Consider the following 17,840-nt stretch of genomic DNA (forward strand, 5'->3'; position numbering starts at 1 on the left):
AAATTTTGAGGCACAAAATTTTCCTTAATTATGTTAGGACCGGAACCGGTGTCTAGCATAAAGGTTATGGGCGAAATCATTTCGTTAATTTTTATTTTGACAGTAGGCACGCGACTCTGCTTGTTAAGATTTACAGTTACGGGCCGAATTTCCGAAGGGTCACTTTTTACACATTTTTCTGTGAGGTCGACGGGCGTAAAGTCTGGTCGGACCCCTGCGGTACGCCCGATTTCGAGGAGCCGTTCCCGTTTCCCATGTTTCCTTCCCTTTTACGATTATTGCTTGCAATGCGTAATTGACAATTTTCAATTAGGTGCCCGTTTTCTTTACAATAACGGCAAAACGTTCCGTCAGCAGAATTTGCTCGTTGATTAGAATTTGAACGGCAGTTTTTAGCTGTATGGCCCAAGTTATTACAAATTTGGCAGATAATTCTGGTTTGATTATTAAGATTTGCTTGCTCATTTTGTTTTTCCAACAATTATTGGCAGAATGGCTCGATCGGTCGCACCACTGGCAAATTATGGAGATCTTATTGTTAAAATTACTTGTTTGGTTATTAGAATTATTTAAGCGGCAATTTTTTGCATTATGACCCGGTTTAAAACATAATTGACATTTTATGGTATTTTCTTGCACCATATTTATCGATCGTTGAGCTTGGGGATCACGTAATCGACACTTTTCTGCACTATGTCCGCGTTTTTTACAAATCTGGCAAATTAGAATTTCAGTGCCTAAATTATTTTGTTTAAAAGAGTCTGCCATTTGCATAAGTTTTCTACAATTAGCTGCTGAGTGGCCAATTTTAAAGCAAATTTGACAAATTCCGGTGGAACAATTTTCCTGTACATTATTTCGGTCGGAGTTAGCAGGTCTATGTCGTAAATCTGTAATAGCACGAAGCTCTCTTTCTATGCGTAGGGCATCTGTTACAGTTGCCTGTACGTCTAAGTTTCGAGCGATCCTCTGCTCAATTTCGGGTTTTAGGCCTCGGATGAAACATTTACACATATCTTTTTCTAAGGATGCTCGCACGTCGTGATCTGTTAACGCGTGTTCCGAACGCGTGTACGATAAGCTTCTCGTATCTGTTTTCCTAAGAGTTTTACACAATTAGCATAAGTGACGACGTCCTCGTCATTCTTTTGATATACGCTTCCTAACTCTCCCTGTAGCTGATACACATTTTTAGATCCGCCGTAAATTTGTTTTAGATATTTAGTTAATTGCGCTACTGTTTCGAAATCTTCATCTCTAATTGTTCGTCGCGCCTCGCCGACTATTCGCGTTCGTAAAATTTTAGTAAATTGAGACTCTGCTTCATAGGGCAGCATTGACTTTGCCTCTTCGCATCCTTCGATAAAATAATTTAGTGGGATATTTTTTCCGTCGAAAAATGGAACGGCTTCGACCGCGTATTTTAGGATAGCGAACGGATTACTTTGCGCCATATTTCTCACCTTTTTACTGTCACTTGGACTTAGTTTAAAGTTTAAATGTTCGCTTTTACCACACGATCTAATAGTCTCGTCACCAGAATCGTCGGAATTGTACTCGGGAGCACTAGGTTCCACTAAAAATGCTTCAATTTCGGGTTCGTTAGCGTTGAATTTAATTTGTTTAGGGACGCGAGCGAAGGAGGCTGCTGGAGTGGATGTGTAAAGTGTATCTAATGTGTCTGATTTAGTTTTCTTTTTGCTTTTTATTGCGGCATTAAGTTGTTCTTCTATTTTATCTTTATCGGAGTTAGACCTCGTTGTCATTCCTACCTCTCAAAAATTGCACTTTTTATCCCGGACGAGCCCCCAATTTTTATTCTTTCTATTAAGTCTGTTACGTCCTGATAGATGTAGAATTTTTTCGTTGGGCTCGGCGATCGACGTAAACGGGCCTGACCGCACGAGCCGAGCGGCAAGTTTAGGACTTGCGACGGGTCAGCGACTGGAAGAGTCGTTTTTACTCCGTCAACGAGTCAACCGCTCGTGGTTCCCTTTTTGGGTCAAGGAATTGAATCCCTATTACCCGGGACGGAACCTTTGTGCGCAATTTGAGAGAGAAGGTGTGAGGGGGTGACGAACGAGGAGGGTGTGGTTAAATGAAAAAGAACAAAAGTTTAATTTACTAAAGACAACATTTTAATTTGATTGAATTTATAATTAGGATACAAAAACTTAATTCTTGATCGCATGTGTTAATAATTTTATTTGTGTATTCTTTACAATAGTGTGTGTGTGTGTGTGTGAGTGTTTTATTTTTCCGGAGGGAGGACAGAAGAAATAATAAAATAAAGAGGAATGAACTGACTTACTCGTTGCAGGATAGTTTTGGATTGGGTTGAATATGTTCGGTGGTTCTGAGCAGGCACCCCGTTGAGGGATGGTGTGTAGGCGTCGGACCCTTTTGTAAACGTGTGGGCACCCTGCTGCGGGATGGTGTCGTCAGGGTGATGGACCCTCTACTTGAGATGCACCACTTGGTTGCGACAAAGTATCGACTTGTTTAATTCGCGACCCGAACTACTCGAAAAACTGTCTGAAGGACTTGGCAAAACTTGCTTGATGAACTGAGTGACTAATTGTGTATAATTGCGGTTTGGAGCCACCAAAACACGGGTTTTTATACCTTTTCCTTGGGGTGGATCCATTTGGAAAATCTTAGGTTTTTGAAGCGGGGATCGAATAGGAATTAGTCTTGTGAGAAGATTTTTAATGTGGGGGAGGGTGGCGTCATTTTTAGCTAATAGGATTAGGTTTAGGTAATTAAGTTACTTGGAATGGGGGAAAGAAGAAAGGGGCCTTAACGAATAAGGAATAGCGTCGTTTCGGGTCCATAAGCGATGGGGGTAGGTTTTTGAGGTGGCGTAACCCGGTTGGTGTTAATTAGTATAGGTGGGGTGCATCTCAGTGTCTTAAGATCTAGGTGGGCGTAGTCTTTAGACCGTACGACGGAACGAAGGGTGGTCTATAGAGGTGCTTGCCCCGATTCCCGGCTTTCGGATTGGAGGGTTGAGAATCGGTATATGAGTTCGCTAGACCTTGGGTCACTGATCTAATAAATTTGACAGTTTACGACTGTCGCGTGGCCCTGGAGTTGCGTGGAGAGTGCGATTAATGCATCTCGGTTTCCCAGACCTACTGAACACGTGCACCGTATCAGGTGTCATGCCTTCTAGGCGTGCGACTGTGGTCATTGCCCGATTGTCACTCGGTAAAACCCTATCTACTAGGGTTCCCGTAGGCGGAATCCAAATATATGGCTAGCTGGTGCCAGTTTTTATTTCTTACTTTAAACATCTGGAGTCGACTAAAGACTCCGGTTACCGCGACTTTTGACTTTTATGATTTTTCTGACGACGTGGGGCACGCTGACCGACCAAGGTATTTTCAAATATCTATCCCCCTTGCTATTTTTCTCTGTGAGAAAGTTCGAGCTCATGGTGTCTCGTGAGAAAAACAGCTCTGGTGTTGTAATATTCTTTAAGAGTTTTTTGTTGGTCCCGTGTTTACTAGGTCTGGTATTTAATAAAAAGAAAAGAATCGTGAAGTCTGATCAGGACGTAACAGACAAATAAAATTGGTTTTTTGCCTGTAGCCATGGATACTAATGAAATTATAATGGTAATAACAAAATATCCTCTTTTTGAGGTTTTGTGACTCGCGTTTGTTCTTTAGGCAACATAAAAGTAATAATTTCGCGAGTCAATAATAAACGTAAAATCATTATAACTTAATTTAGCGTTTTGTCAATCAAGACGCTTGTCGCATGTCTTAATTCGAGAGGAACTTATTTTTCTTATTAATTATTTTGATTAATTATTTAGTTTTAATGAAACGCATAATATTGTTATATTTATACTTATCGACTAATAATGAATGTAAATTGAACGCTTATCTTAGTTTCTACGCCTTATTTAGATTTACGAGGCGTAGCTTTAATATATTGAAACTGGCTTTTGGTTAAATTAACATAATTGACTTTTTGTTTTTACGAATACACACAGAATGTAAAAATAAACGAATTTTGAGTATTTGTAATTCACGCCAAATTACTTGCAGGCTTCGCGAGGTAGTCTGTTTTCCGGATGTCTCCGATGTTTGGTTCCCTCGTCTTTACGGTGTCTAGGCTCCGCTCTGGTTGCCCTTGGTCCCGCTGGTTCTTTCCGGCTCGTGACCGACTGTCGGTCGCAAGGTCTAGTTGAATTAGTCGTATTAGAATCATTGCCGCCACGAATAAAATTGTTCTATATCCACAACATAACCTAAGGGAGATTTTTTTTTGTAATCTGGATATATCCCTTTTAATCCTGTTATTGCCGGTTATGTCCATTGCCCATACCAGGGCTCCATATAATAAAACGGAATGCATTGCATTAGAATACAATCTTCTTACCCGCTCTCTCGGACCTTTTAAATTTAGCATAATACCAGATAGAGCAGTAAACATTCGTTCCGCTTTGGGAATAGCGCTTGTGAAATGTGGCGCAAATGTCCAATCCCATCTAGTATGACACCTAAATAGCGGATGATGTTTTTCACCTTTATCAGTTTGCCCTTTACTAGTATGGAGACTGTGTGGCTTTTGACAGCACTAGCTGGAAAGGCCATTGCCTCAGTTTTTGCAGGAGCAACTCTTAAACCTAGTTTTTCTATTTCTAGAACCAGTAAGGCCACCGCAAGTTCCGCTCTACACGCCGCCTCCCTGATGGAGTACCCAGAGGTCAGTAAAACCGTATGATCCGCGTAACAGAGTACCATACTGTTTTTTAGTAGGGCTGCAGATTCCAGCACTCCGTCGTACCCTATATTCCATAGGGTAGGACGCAGAGCTGACCCTTGAGGGACTCCTCGAGTGACTTTTCCTGGTGATTTTACCATGTCGGTTTACATACACCAACCATCTGTCGCTCAAGTAATCTCTAATTATTTCCAACAGATATTCGGGAAATTGCTTTCTTCTCATGGCTCGGAGAATGGTGCTCCATTGCAGGGAGTTGAACGCGTTGGCAATATCCAACCCCACTGCCAACACCACTCGTCCTTGCTCTTGGACGCACGATCGTAGACGAAGGATGGCATTAATCGTGGATCTACCTTCCCTAAATCCATATTGTTCGTCGGAAAGTCCACAGGTATCCTGCAGGTAAGTATTAATGCAACCAACTATTAATCTTTCCAACAGTTTTCCAGCTTCGTTTAAGGCAAATAGGACGAAAGCAGGCCGGGTCGTCCATCTGACCCTCCTTTTTCCGGAGAAGGACAAGGTTCGCCACCTTCCAGTTTTTCAGAAATTTACCTTCTTTCAGGCACGAGTTGCAGCATCTTGTCTAGGCAGAGAGCAAGTGTTCGGACGTACCAACTATCACTGATCCAAGCACTCCTCCTGGGCCTGGGGCTTTATTTCCCTGTATTTTTTTCAGGGCTGATTTCACCCCTAATTCTTGGACGTTCCAGTCTGCCTGCCAAACAATTTGTTCTCTATGAGGTTCTCGGCATCTATCACCCGGCGGGAAGAGTACATTGAGTACCTTCTCCACAGTGTTTGGCGGAAGTGCAGCGACTATCGGCATGGTCTGGGGTTTTATCTTTCTTGTTACTATTTGGAAAGGTCGTCCCCAGGGATCTTGGTCAATCGTCTCCAAAAGTTTTCTCCATGCATTGTTCTTGATCTTCTTTATAGCTAATCGCAGGTTTCTTTGTGCTTCTGTGTGTTGTCGTTCTGCATAGATTCTTATGTCATCTGATCCTCTTTTTCTTATTCTCGTGAGTAGTCTTCTTGTTTTTATGCATTTTTCTCGTAGTGTAGCTACTTCTTTACACCACCAGTATGTGTTATTCTGCCTGTTCTTTCTAATTCTCGGCATTGCTACATCAGAAACCTCACACAATGTATTGTCTAGCCAGGAAGCCTGTTCCACTGCACCCTTCTCCAGATGCTCTCTGTCAATCCATGTTTTGGCTATGATCGCGGCCATTAAACGATCATTGTTCAGTTTTTTGCCATTCCATTTGGGAAAACGGAGTCTGGATTCCCTTAATCTATTTTTCACCCGATCGAGGGTGGATCCTAGAGTTATTTTAATATATAGATGATCTGAGGCGGTAGGAGTTTCCAGGTCTACATAGCAATTTTTTATCTTACTGAGCATAGCTGGGTTTGCGCATGCAAGGTCTACAGTTGATCGGCCTTGTGATCTCACACATGTGGACGTAGTGTCCTTGTTAACCAAAATGAGACCTCTACCAGCAGCCCAGTTTACTAGTATTTTGCCTTTAGTTGAGCTCTTCTTGTCCCATTGTAGGGATCTAGCGTTGAAGTCACCTAGCAGTAACACTGGTCTTCCAATGTTGGGATCTAGTAATGAGGCTACCGAACTGAGGAAAGCCCTAAAATTTACATTTTTTCTCGGCGAGCAATAGCGTCCCACAATTAGATAGCCGCCCTAGTCTACGGCTATCCAGTCCATTGTTCGTTCAATTAGATTGCAAGGGAGGTTTTCCCCCACATCACCCCCCCCCCCAGGTGATTGCCACCTTGGAGGAGTTCCCAGTTGAACCCCACCACCTGGAATTTTCTGGTACGTAGTAGGGCTCCGTCACAATGACGAGGCTCGTTCTCCACTCAGTCACGTGAATGAGTAGATCCTGAGCCCCGCCAGAGTGATTAACGTTAGCTAAAATAATTGAGAGGGCCATTAGTGTATATTAGTATCCTCTATCTCCATACTTGTTACCTTTCTCATTGTTGAGACCGGCATAGAAGTATTACTTGACCTGCCCTTAACGGGGGGGCTGGGCGGGCATTCAGGACTGCTCGCTCTATGATCCTTTAAGCCTCTGTCCTTACAAATTGGGCAGCATGCTTTCCTAGTACATGTTTCTACTTTGTGGTCGGTTTCTCCACAGTTGTAACAGTGCGAAGACAGATCCACGTTGTCTGGGGGGCATCTGTTACGGGTATGTCCTTTAGCTAAACATTTGTAGCATTGTATTAGTCTTATTTGTAGTATCTCTACTCGAGCCATTGTCCAACCTATTCGTATTTTTCCTCCTTCTGCAGCTTTAACAGCTGCCAGCGCTGGAACTTGAAGCCAAATCGCACCCATGCCTTATTTGTATCGTCTAATGTGGCCGTGGCGTATGTCATCTACATGTCATTCGCCTTGTTTCGCAACTATTTGAATCACTTCCTCTGGCGCTGTGGCATCATCAAGGCCAGAGAGTCTCAAATCTATCTTTTGCGTGGGCGTCCAATTTTGACCTCCGTCCCCTTAAACACCTTCCGTAATTTGTTCGCAAGAGTGTCTGCTTTGTCATTCGCCTTTTCACCCGGAATTTGGATTATAATTCCTCTCGTAAATGCGGGTTTTATCGTCGTAATTTCAATGCCCAGCTCATTAAGATTAATGGCTGATTTTGCCTTTTGCATTGTCTCAGTATACTTGTCGCCGTCTAAGCAAGTGATAGACACAACAGCAGAGCGTGACAATTTTTAGCTTTTAAAGGGTTATTCTTTATCCCCTCTTTCCTTTCTCTTTCTTTGTTGTGATTCACAGGAGGAGCATTGAAAGTGTTCATTTTTTCTCCTTTTGTTTTCTTCTTGGCTTTTCTGCCAATTACTTCGATCCACAATAGTTCTGATTGTTGGGTCGGTTTACTTTCTATTTTTCTTTTTCTAATTTTCTTTTTTGTTTCAGATGCAGCAGCAGCAGCAGCAGCAGCAGCAGCAGCAGCAGCAGCAGCAGCAGCAGCAGCAGCAGCAGCAGCAGCAGCAGCAGCAGCAGTCGATCCGGCAACGAATGGAGCAACAGATGAAGCAGCGGGAGCAGTCATCTTTGAAGATCTCGGAGCAGCAGATGGAGCAGCGAGGGTAATTACCTTTGTTGGCATCTTTGAGGTAAGTTTTTTTTTACTCGATGTTTCCTCTTTTTTGTTTTGTTCTAGGTATGATTTATTTTCTTTATTCCCAGCTAGTCCTTTTACTTGTAATTGGACCAAATTCTGGACCACTGACGTTAAGCCTTTGATTGCAGTTAAGATTTCGTTTGCATTTTCTTGGCTTTTTACTTCCATTGTCGTTGCAAGGGGGGTGTTCTTCATTACAACATCCATATCTGAATGTCGTCTATTACCTGTGTCTTGTTCTTTAGATTTATTTTTAATTACTCTATTTTGAAGTATTCTTCCTTCATCTATGACCTTGGTTACTCCTTGCATTGGGAGTTTGACAACCGGTGGAACGTATATCTCCATACTAGGTAGGTGGCCTCTTCTTCATAATACGAAATTGGATCCGTGGTAGGTGTAGAAGAGGAAGTTTCTTTTTGAGCGGGAACTGTCCTTTCTTCCAGTTTCTTTTTTAACAACTCATTTTCTTGTTTGATTATGGCCATTTTTTTCCCTAATTTATTTACTTTTTTTGCAGGAATTGCGTGTCTCCTTGATAGGCTTTTATTGTAAGTAGTGTGATCGCCTCTAGAACTGCCTGCGTGCATGTTTTGATCTTTCTATCTAGTGTACCTTTGATGTTTCTTGACTTTGCTCTAGAACCATCCACTTCACGCAGCCAGCCTTTAGCGTAGGCGCCTATTTCTGCTGTGGATTTTTTGCCTAAATCAGCCATTAAGTTGTCAGCCTCTAGTCGCTGGTTGTATGTTAGCTCCAAGCCCTTCTCCGCTTCTTTTTCCTCCAAAGAGGAAGTGTCCGGAGTGTTTCAACATTTTCTCTTCTTGGTACGTTTGGGTCCTGAACTCGATACCGTCTTCATTAAAAAGGCTTGACTTTCGGTGTCAAAGATTACTGTAAGATCCATACACTCGGTGTCTAGAGTGCAAAAACGGAGAAACGGTTCTCCGTTTTTGCACTCTTTGTTGCTTTTTTTCCAGGTATTGTCCTGACTTTTGGGACAGGAGTTAGCGTAACTTCCATTAGCATACCTGGCAAGACCCCTACATCAGTCTTGGATCTTTGTCTTATCTTGCACGAGAGCAGAAGGTAAGTTCATACCTATCTCCTTTTCTCGTATATTCCATGCTTTTCCGATTGAACTTGGTCCTGGTTGTTGCTCCCTTATCATATAATCTACTTGTAGGTTTGAGACGATAGCTGGTTTAGCTAGGCCGCTTGTCACAAACAGTCCAGCCAGCCCTTTACTTGATGACGACATATCGGAGGCAGGGATACCTCCGTATGCGCCGATCACTGGGGTATCCGACCCCCCCCCCCCCCTGTGATGGTAAGTGTTCTTCTTCGTATTCCATTAAATTCATAAAATATAATTTGTTGACACAGTTTTCTTCTGCGGGTTTGTAATCAGAGTTTTACTTCTCCTAGGTCGGTTGCCGGCCAAGGCTAATGAGCCCGACCTGCCCGATGAGCAAAACGCAGCCGGATTCAATCTAGCAACTCTTCAGACGGCCCCGGCCGCTGGACCGGGCCGGAACTCTAGGGGCCTTCCCTAGAAGATCCGCCCCGGACCATCGCCATCACCTTAGTCTTGACAAGAACTAAAGGTGACCCAGTCCGACGTACTTGAGAGTTTCAGGCACGTTGGCCCGTCTCTCCTCAAAGCGCCCAGAGAGAACTTTCCAGCGCACCTCCCTTGTGGGACACCTGGACTGAACACCAGCCAGGTACCCACGTCCCCCCACCGAAACCGGCGACCCGGGCTCCAGTAGGGATCCGAGTCACCGGCTCAGGTTGGCGTGCACTTAACCTATGGTCCGGGAGCACCCAGACTACAAGGAGGCGCCTGCGGGAGCACCGCGTCGTCACGGATAAGGAACGGACCTCCCCCTAACGGTGCCGTGCCATTGGGCGATTAAAGTCAGGGCCGCCAACCCCTACCGGCGATTGGAATTCCATTCGTATATAAGCACAAATTTCGCCCCTAAAGAAGTCGCCAAGCTCTTATGTTCCCTCAAACAAGGGTACTGTGCGCTCTTAGCACCGCGGAATGATCCCAACGGACCACCCCACGGTGAGCCCCCTCACCACGACAAGGTGGCGCACAACGAGAAGGAACCTAATCTTACTTTGCAATCGGCAGATCCTCAGCAAGGACCAGAGATTCCAAGAGAAAAAACCGGGTCAGAAGGGGCATCCGAAAGGACGTCCAGAAAGAACGACGAAACCTCTGCGAGAACCTAAAAACTTGTATATATAGAATTAAAATAATTATATAAAATAATGTAATCATATATAACTTAATCTTATTGTTCAAGAAATATACATATACTCATAAGATGTAATTATACGAATATTAATGTACGAAACAACACGGGTCAAAAATTAAACAGCGCGCCATAGGATCCGCGCGCCACTGCGTAAAAAAGAAAAGGAGGACGGTAAGAGGGGAGAACGTGTGTAAGGAACAAAAAAACAACGCAATAGGCGTGCGACTTACGAGTAGCAATAACGTGTAGCAAAGAGTATAGAAAATAAAAAAATAAATTGAGTATTTCCAGTAAGCTTATTTGTTTAATACCTTACATTAGTGTAAGAATAAAACACATAAAAATACAATATTTTACTTACCTTAGTATAAGCTAAAAGATAAAAGTAAGATTAATTATTCAAAAAAATTATGAAACCGTGTGAGCTTTTTCGGGCGTGGTATAGCTCGACGGAATCCGAGTTCGTTCGGTTGGGGGTACACCAAGAAGAACTCACATTTAAGATAGATGATAGTAAATTAATGTGTTTATTGAAATAATAAGATTGATGACTGTGTGTACATGCGATGTATGATTTGTATAAATGTAGTGTGCAAAGTGCGTAATTGCGATGTAAAATTTGTATAAATGTAGTGTGCGAAGTGTGTAATTGCGATGTGAAATTTGTATAAATGTACTCGGTGTGATTTATATAAATGCGTGAGTGAATAAAGGCGACATATGATTCGTATAATTGCTTGAATAGATCACGGCGATGTGTGATGCGTATAACTGCTTGAATATATAACGGCGAGGTACGATTCGTATACGTGTGACGTGAAACGTCTTGGTGCGATCGGCGAAACGATTAGCGCAAGCGCGTATGATTGAGTCGTAGCGGTTGGCACGACGGAACGCCTGTCAGTGGGTGCGTTCGTAGAAGTGTCGCGAGTCCGTTTGATAGTTGATAGATACAGGTCGCTCGGCGGCGCGGATTGGTCGACGCGGTTTTGCCTGCCGGATGGATTTTAGCTTCAAATCCCAGTGCACGGAAACGCGATATTTGGATTGGGAAGCCGAGTACGCTCGGCGGGAGTACGAGAACGCTCGCACAAGGTGGATTCAGAGTGGCGGTCCGGCTGGGTACACGGGAATACCCGTGCACGAAGATCGGTGCCTGGAGGAGCCGAGTACGCTCGGCGAGTATACAAGAATGCTCGTATCAGAGGCTTGAAGTCGAGTACGCTAGGCGGGAGTACAAGAACCAGTGCTGCAAGATCGAGTATCCTGCAACAGAACAACATGAGGGGAACGGCCCCCACCATGCGGGCACTACACAAGCGAGAACCGCGTCCGTGTGCGCACGCGTCAGCGTAGCATGCTATACTTTGTCACTTCCCCAGCCCGTGAAAAATGCTACGTACGAAAAATGCTAAGAAGCAAAGCGTTTTTAATCGAGTAAGGCGACTCGCTCGAATAATAAAGATTCCGTCTTCTAGACCTGTATCTTGCAACTTGTTTTTTTTTCTTTTTTCGCATTTCTTTTTAACGCACAATCTAATGCACAATCGAATAAATAATTAAATAAATTTTTTTTTTAAACAGTATTATTTTATATTCATTAAAAATATACGCATAAGTTAAATTATTAACTGTTGAAAAAAAAATTAATTTGCTATAACTTGTCAATAAGAAAAATAAAATATAATTTTACAATTTTTTAACAAAATGCAACTTTAACATATGCCAAGATTATTAATAAATATAAAATAATACTTTTTTATCGAAAACATTATTAAATAATTTGATTAATTACTGTTAGAAACTCTTGTGCAAAAAAAGTTGCAAGAAGCAATTTCCAAACACAATATCTTCAACATTTTAGCTAATCGCTTTACCCGTTTAACCACGCTTGCTACTTGACATTTTCCTCTTTAAACTTAAAAGAAAGATATATTAATAATTTATTAGTAGTTAATAGTGGCCTTCCACGCCACCCATGAGGTGCCACTAATAGCGCGCTAGATTTTTTTAAAGTGGATCTTCGCCTGTAGCCCTATTATACCACATATTATTGCAAAATACCACAAAAAATATATTACTATGTAAATATTATGTATATTACAATATAAAAACTATATGTATATTATAAACATATACATATATATTAGTATCATATATTAGTATCATATTCACGTATAAATAATAGATGTGTATGGTACGCACGCGCGCGCGCGCACGCACATATCTATTACTTATACTTGTGGTCTGACATATATAATGCCAGACATGAGGTTTAAATGTTTAAAATATCATGTCTGTAATAAACATGATTTCCTAAACATTTAAAAGTGCGGTCTGACATATAGAAATGCCAGACATAATTTCGTAAACATTTAAAAGTGTAGTCTGATATCAAGAAACACGGTAGTGTCTCGCGCCAAGTTCACGCGCAGCGCAAGACCGATCGTGTATCTTTACGCGAGACGAAAGGTTCAGATGAGCCGAGATTATCGGATCTCAATAACGGCTGGGCCAATTAAGTTGGTAATAGGTTCAATCGAAAGCGCATACCCAAATTACATAAGAAAAATATGCTTGTTTTTGCTCTGTGTGCTTTATAAATCAAGATATATGCATCCAAAGTCGAGAAATCTAAAAAATCATTATTTTTCTCGGATGTCACGCTAAAATGTAACGCATGTCTTATTGGTCAGCGTCGTCAGCACGCAACCAATCAGAACGCACTCAACTCAGATTTCTAATATGGCGGCGCTCAGACCTGTCAGATCGCAGCTTTGATGATATTAATAACGTTGATATAATTAATATCGGTCGTAAAATGTATATATAACGTGTTGTGGAGACGAATAAAGATAGTGTATATCAAAATAATAGTATTATTTATGAAAAAAAATTTTTTCGATCTTAAAGTGCAGAAGTGTAGCGAGACATGTTGACAACACTCTCAGTATTCTGTGGTTAGTGGACAGACAGAACAGTATGAAATTGACTGGAAATGATAAATATTGTTAGAACTAATTTAGTATACATAGAAAAGCAATATTAAACTTTGATATTTAACCCTTAATCCCAACTCATGGGTCGCTTTGCGTCTTTGCGTTATTTGGATCAGTAAAAACGCTTTAAAAAATCTGAAAAAATTCATGGAGCTTCTTTCAACCTTCAACTTGAAGGTTGAACCCAATTATAATATTTCGATAAAAATTATTTTTTTATATAGTTTGTTATTAAGAAATGGAGGTACCTTACAGCACTTTGAAATTTCGCTTGGGTCGAAAACGACCCATGAGTCGGGATTGAGAGTTAATTTTATTTAATTTGGACAAATCATACACTAAAGTCTCGAATCATGTGCTTTTTTGACAAAAAGTATGATAAAATTAAAATTTATACAATCATACCAATTATCACTATGCCTTATGTGACAATTGTTTAGAGACTTTAGTGTATGATTTGTCTAAAATAAATAAAATTAAATAACTCAAAGTTTAATATTTCTGTTCTATGTATACTAAGTTAGTTCCAACAATATTTATAATTTCCAGTCAATTTTATTACAATCAAAACAAAACAGTGTTTTACCTTTCAAAAAAATTGTTGTATATATTAAATGAAAAAAACTGTCGTATATATATTATTAAAAAAAAAAGAAATGATATCTATCAAAAAATTACCTTTTTTAAAAAAAGGTAAAAAAAAGGCGCCAAGTACACGTTTTTGTTACAACTAAAACAAAACAGTATTGTTTTACTTTTCAAAAAAATTGTGTATATTAAACCTTTCAAAAAAACCTGTCATATATATTAAAATTTTCAAAAAAAGCTATCTTATATACTTCTTACAAAAAAATATGATATCAGGAAATGGCACCAAGTGGGACTAAGGAACTATAAAAAAACTTGTATACTATTTCTATAAAACTCTTGTACATAAAGCTGTCGTATATATAATTAATTATATTATAAAACATTAAACCACATATAATGGAAAGGCTCCATATGTTTTTAACAAACGAGAAATAATGAAAATGGCGATAAGAGCCGTTGCAGGATGTTAGTGCTAAATTTTTTTTTTTTAATTTTTCTTAAAGAAATTAGTAAATTAGTCTACAAGAGACAGTTAAATTGTACACCGATCTCAAATCGAGATACTTAAAGTGTATATACGAAGATACGAAATTTATAGTACATTGTTCTCATATATCGAGAAACTTTAATGTACGTATAGGAATTATTGTAAAGAAAGGAAGAGAGAAAAAATATCAGGGCGCGAGTGGCTAAGCCGGGAATTGAACTCGGGTCTTCCGCTTGCCGGGCGAATGTTCTGACCATTAAACTACTCAGACCCCACGCTTCTAACATTTATCTCTCCTAGATTAGGAAATCAACATTGCTGTAGGACATAAACGCGTCATAATGCCCGCGTGATTTAAAACATTAAACCACATATAATGGAAAGGCTCCATATGTTTTTAACAAACAAAAATTTAAGAAAAATTAAAAAAAAAATTTAGCACTAACATCCTGCAACGGCTCTTATCGCCATTTTCATTATTTCTCGTTTGTTAAAAACATATGGAGCGGGCATTATGACGCGTTTATGTTCTACAGCAATGTTGATTTCCTAATCTAGGAGAGATAAATGTTAGAAGCGTGGGGTCTGAGTAGTTTAATGGTCAGAACATTCGCCCGGCAAGCGGAAGACCCGGGTTCAATTCCCGGCTTAGCCACTCGCGCCCTGATATTTTTTCTCTCTTCCTTTCTTTACAATAATTCCTATACATACATTAAAGTTTCTCGATATATGAGAACAATGTACTATAAATTTCGTACACTTTAAGTATCTCGATTTGAGATCGGTGTACAATTTAACTGTCTCTTGTAGACTAATTTACTAATTTCTTTAAGAAAAATAAAAAAAAAAATTTAGCACTAACATCCTGCAACGGCTCTTATCGCCATTTTCATTATTTCTCGTTTGTTAAAAACATATGGAGCCTTTCCATTATATGTGGTTTAATGTTTTAAATCACGCGGGCATTATGACGCGTTTATGTCCTACAGCAATGTTGATTTCCTAATCTAGGAGAGATAAATGTTAGAAGCGTGGGGTCTGAGTAGTTTAATGGTCAGAACATTCGCCCGGCAAGCGGAAGACCCGGGTTCAATTCCCGGCTTAGCCACTCGCGCCCTGATATTTTATACGTACATTAAAGTTTCTCGATATATGAGAACAATGTACTATAAATTTCGTACACTTTAAGTATCTCGATTTGAGATCGGTGTACAATTTAACTGTCTCTTGTAGACTAATTTACTAATTTCTTTAAGAAAAATTAAAAAAAAAAAAAATTTAGCACTAACATCCTGCAACGGCTCTTATCGCCATTTTCATTATTTCTCGTTTGTTAATTATATTATATACTATATTTTATTTTATTTTACATATATTATACTACATATACTATATATATTATAAAAAAATATACATGATACAAGACATGATGTTTAAATGTTTAAAATATCATGTCTGTAACAGACATGATTTCCTAAACATTTATAAGTGTGGTCTGATATACATGATACCAAACATGATGTTTAAATGTTTAAAATATCATGTCTGTAACAGACATGATTTCCTAAACACTTATAAGTGTGGTCCCACACAGTACCAAACATTGTAGTAAGATTACAGGAAGGTTACAATCTTACATATTTTAATGAGAATGTTACTGGTATATACCATTAACCTTATAATGTAATTTTACATTTTAATATTGTTGGAAGATTAATACAATTTTATTTTAATATTTCAGCAACCTTACGCGTAATTATCTCATTTTTTATACGTATGTTGAAAATATTTAAAAATAAAAATATTAATACAATATTAAAATATTGCAAAACTATAAAATATGGTTTAATATTTTGATGTGTGCGTTTTTATATTTTTTAAATTTTTTATTTATTAAAGCATTAAACAAAATTAATTAAAAATATGTTAGAGTTATAAAATTAATATTTGTTTGTGTTATTCATGCAATAGCTTAACAATTTGTTAATGTTTTGTAAGTATTGTTAGATGTACTTAATATAATTATTTTATATTTATTTTTAATTAAAAATATCTTTCTAATCTTATATATTAGCTTTGACATTGTTCAAATTGCGCGCCTTTTATCTCTGTCGTTCGACATCAGTTGCGTTCAACAGAGGTTGCGTTCGTCTTGCTCGCATTACATAGTGAAATATGTGTGTAGTGTGTGCTGTACAGCGAAGTATTAAGTGTATTTATTGAAGGTCTTAAAGCTTCGATTTTTGCATTTTTACATTTTTACAGTTCTTCAATTACCTCTTACTTTTAATAAAAACCAGGTAATGTAAAAACGATTAATATTTAATTGTAGGTTAGCATATTAAAAGGTTAGTTCAACGTTCTTTGTTTTACTGTTTATAATAGCAACAAAATCATTATGAGTGAGATACGCAAATTAAAAATTTATTCTAAGGGTTATCTTAGACATTTGGCTAGATTTGAAGCAGATTCATATTCTTATAATAGAAAGTTACTGCTGGCACAACAAACCTCGCCTTATAGTAGTGTCCATTCAATAAATATAGAATGCAATAAGAAAAGTACTGTAAAGACGAGAAATGTACTAGATGATAACGTTGCTCATCACATATCACCAAATCAAAACAATGAAGTTGATGATGACACATCACAATCGAATTCCATTGAACATGATGGTGCATTATTGACAGAGTTTGTAGAAACAATAAATACAGATGATGATAATTATTTTTATTCTGAAACAAGTAATAAGTCTTTAAATGAAAACGCAGATAAAATTTAAAAAAAAAATGTAGCTGCATGGGCAATACAATATGGAATTACACATTCTGCACTAAAAGAACTTTTGAAAATTTTAAATACTTTTACAAATACTACATTTCCAAAGGATTCTAGAACCTTCTTAGAAACTCCCAGAAATATAGATGTTGTTGAAATGGGCGATGGTCAATACTGTCACTTTAATATTATAGATATTGTAAGACAAATGATAACTGAGAAAAGAAAAAGTGGTATGAATATTGCCATATTAGATTTGCTAATAAATATAGATGGTATGTCTATATCTCAATCCTCAAATAGTTGTTTTTGGCCTATCCTTATATCAGATTTGTGTGGTAAGGTATATGTAGCAGGACTATATTATGGATATACAAAACCGAAAGATTCCAATGAGATTTTAAGAAGATTTGTATCTGATATTAAGCCATTAGTAACAACAGGCTTTATTGACAATGAAATAATGGTTAAAGTAAATTTAAGTGCATTGATTTGTGATACACCAGCAAAATCGTTTGTTCTTGCAGTGAAAGGTCATACAGGATTCTCTAGCTGTACAAAATGTACCATAAGAGGTGAATGGAATAATGGACGTGTATGTTTTCCCAGAGTAGATGAAAACATTCTTTTACGAACAGATACAGAAATGGCAAATAATGTATATATGGGAAAATATCAGCAAGGGATATGTCTGTTAAAAGAAATAGACAATTTTGGATTAGTTTCTTGTGTGCCACTTGATTATATGCATTTGATGTGTTTAGGGGTAATGCGAAAATTAATAAGTTTATGGTTGAAACATGTATTTTCC

General features: G+C 38.8%; 1 protein-coding gene across 1 annotated transcript; it reads right to left on the reverse strand.

The window, feature by feature from the left end:
- Positions 1-4,686: 4,686 nt before the first annotated feature.
- LOC105669256 (uncharacterized) lies at positions 4,687-7,105 on the reverse strand. The gene is made up of 5 exons (XM_012362125.2): positions 7,033-7,105; positions 6,769-6,969; positions 6,562-6,673; positions 5,356-6,386; positions 4,687-5,189 (listed from the first exon to the last, which is right to left on the reverse strand). The coding sequence occupies exons 1-5, from the start codon at positions 7,103-7,105 to the stop codon at positions 4,687-4,689; spliced, it is 1,920 nt and encodes a 639-aa protein (XP_012217548.2).
- Positions 7,106-17,840: the final 10,735 nt, after the last annotated feature.

Source organism: Linepithema humile, chromosome 8 (assembly GCF_040581485.1).
Source record: "Linepithema humile isolate Giens D197 chromosome 8, Lhum_UNIL_v1.0, whole genome shotgun sequence".
Taxonomy (NCBI): domain Eukaryota; kingdom Metazoa; phylum Arthropoda; class Insecta; order Hymenoptera; family Formicidae; genus Linepithema; species Linepithema humile.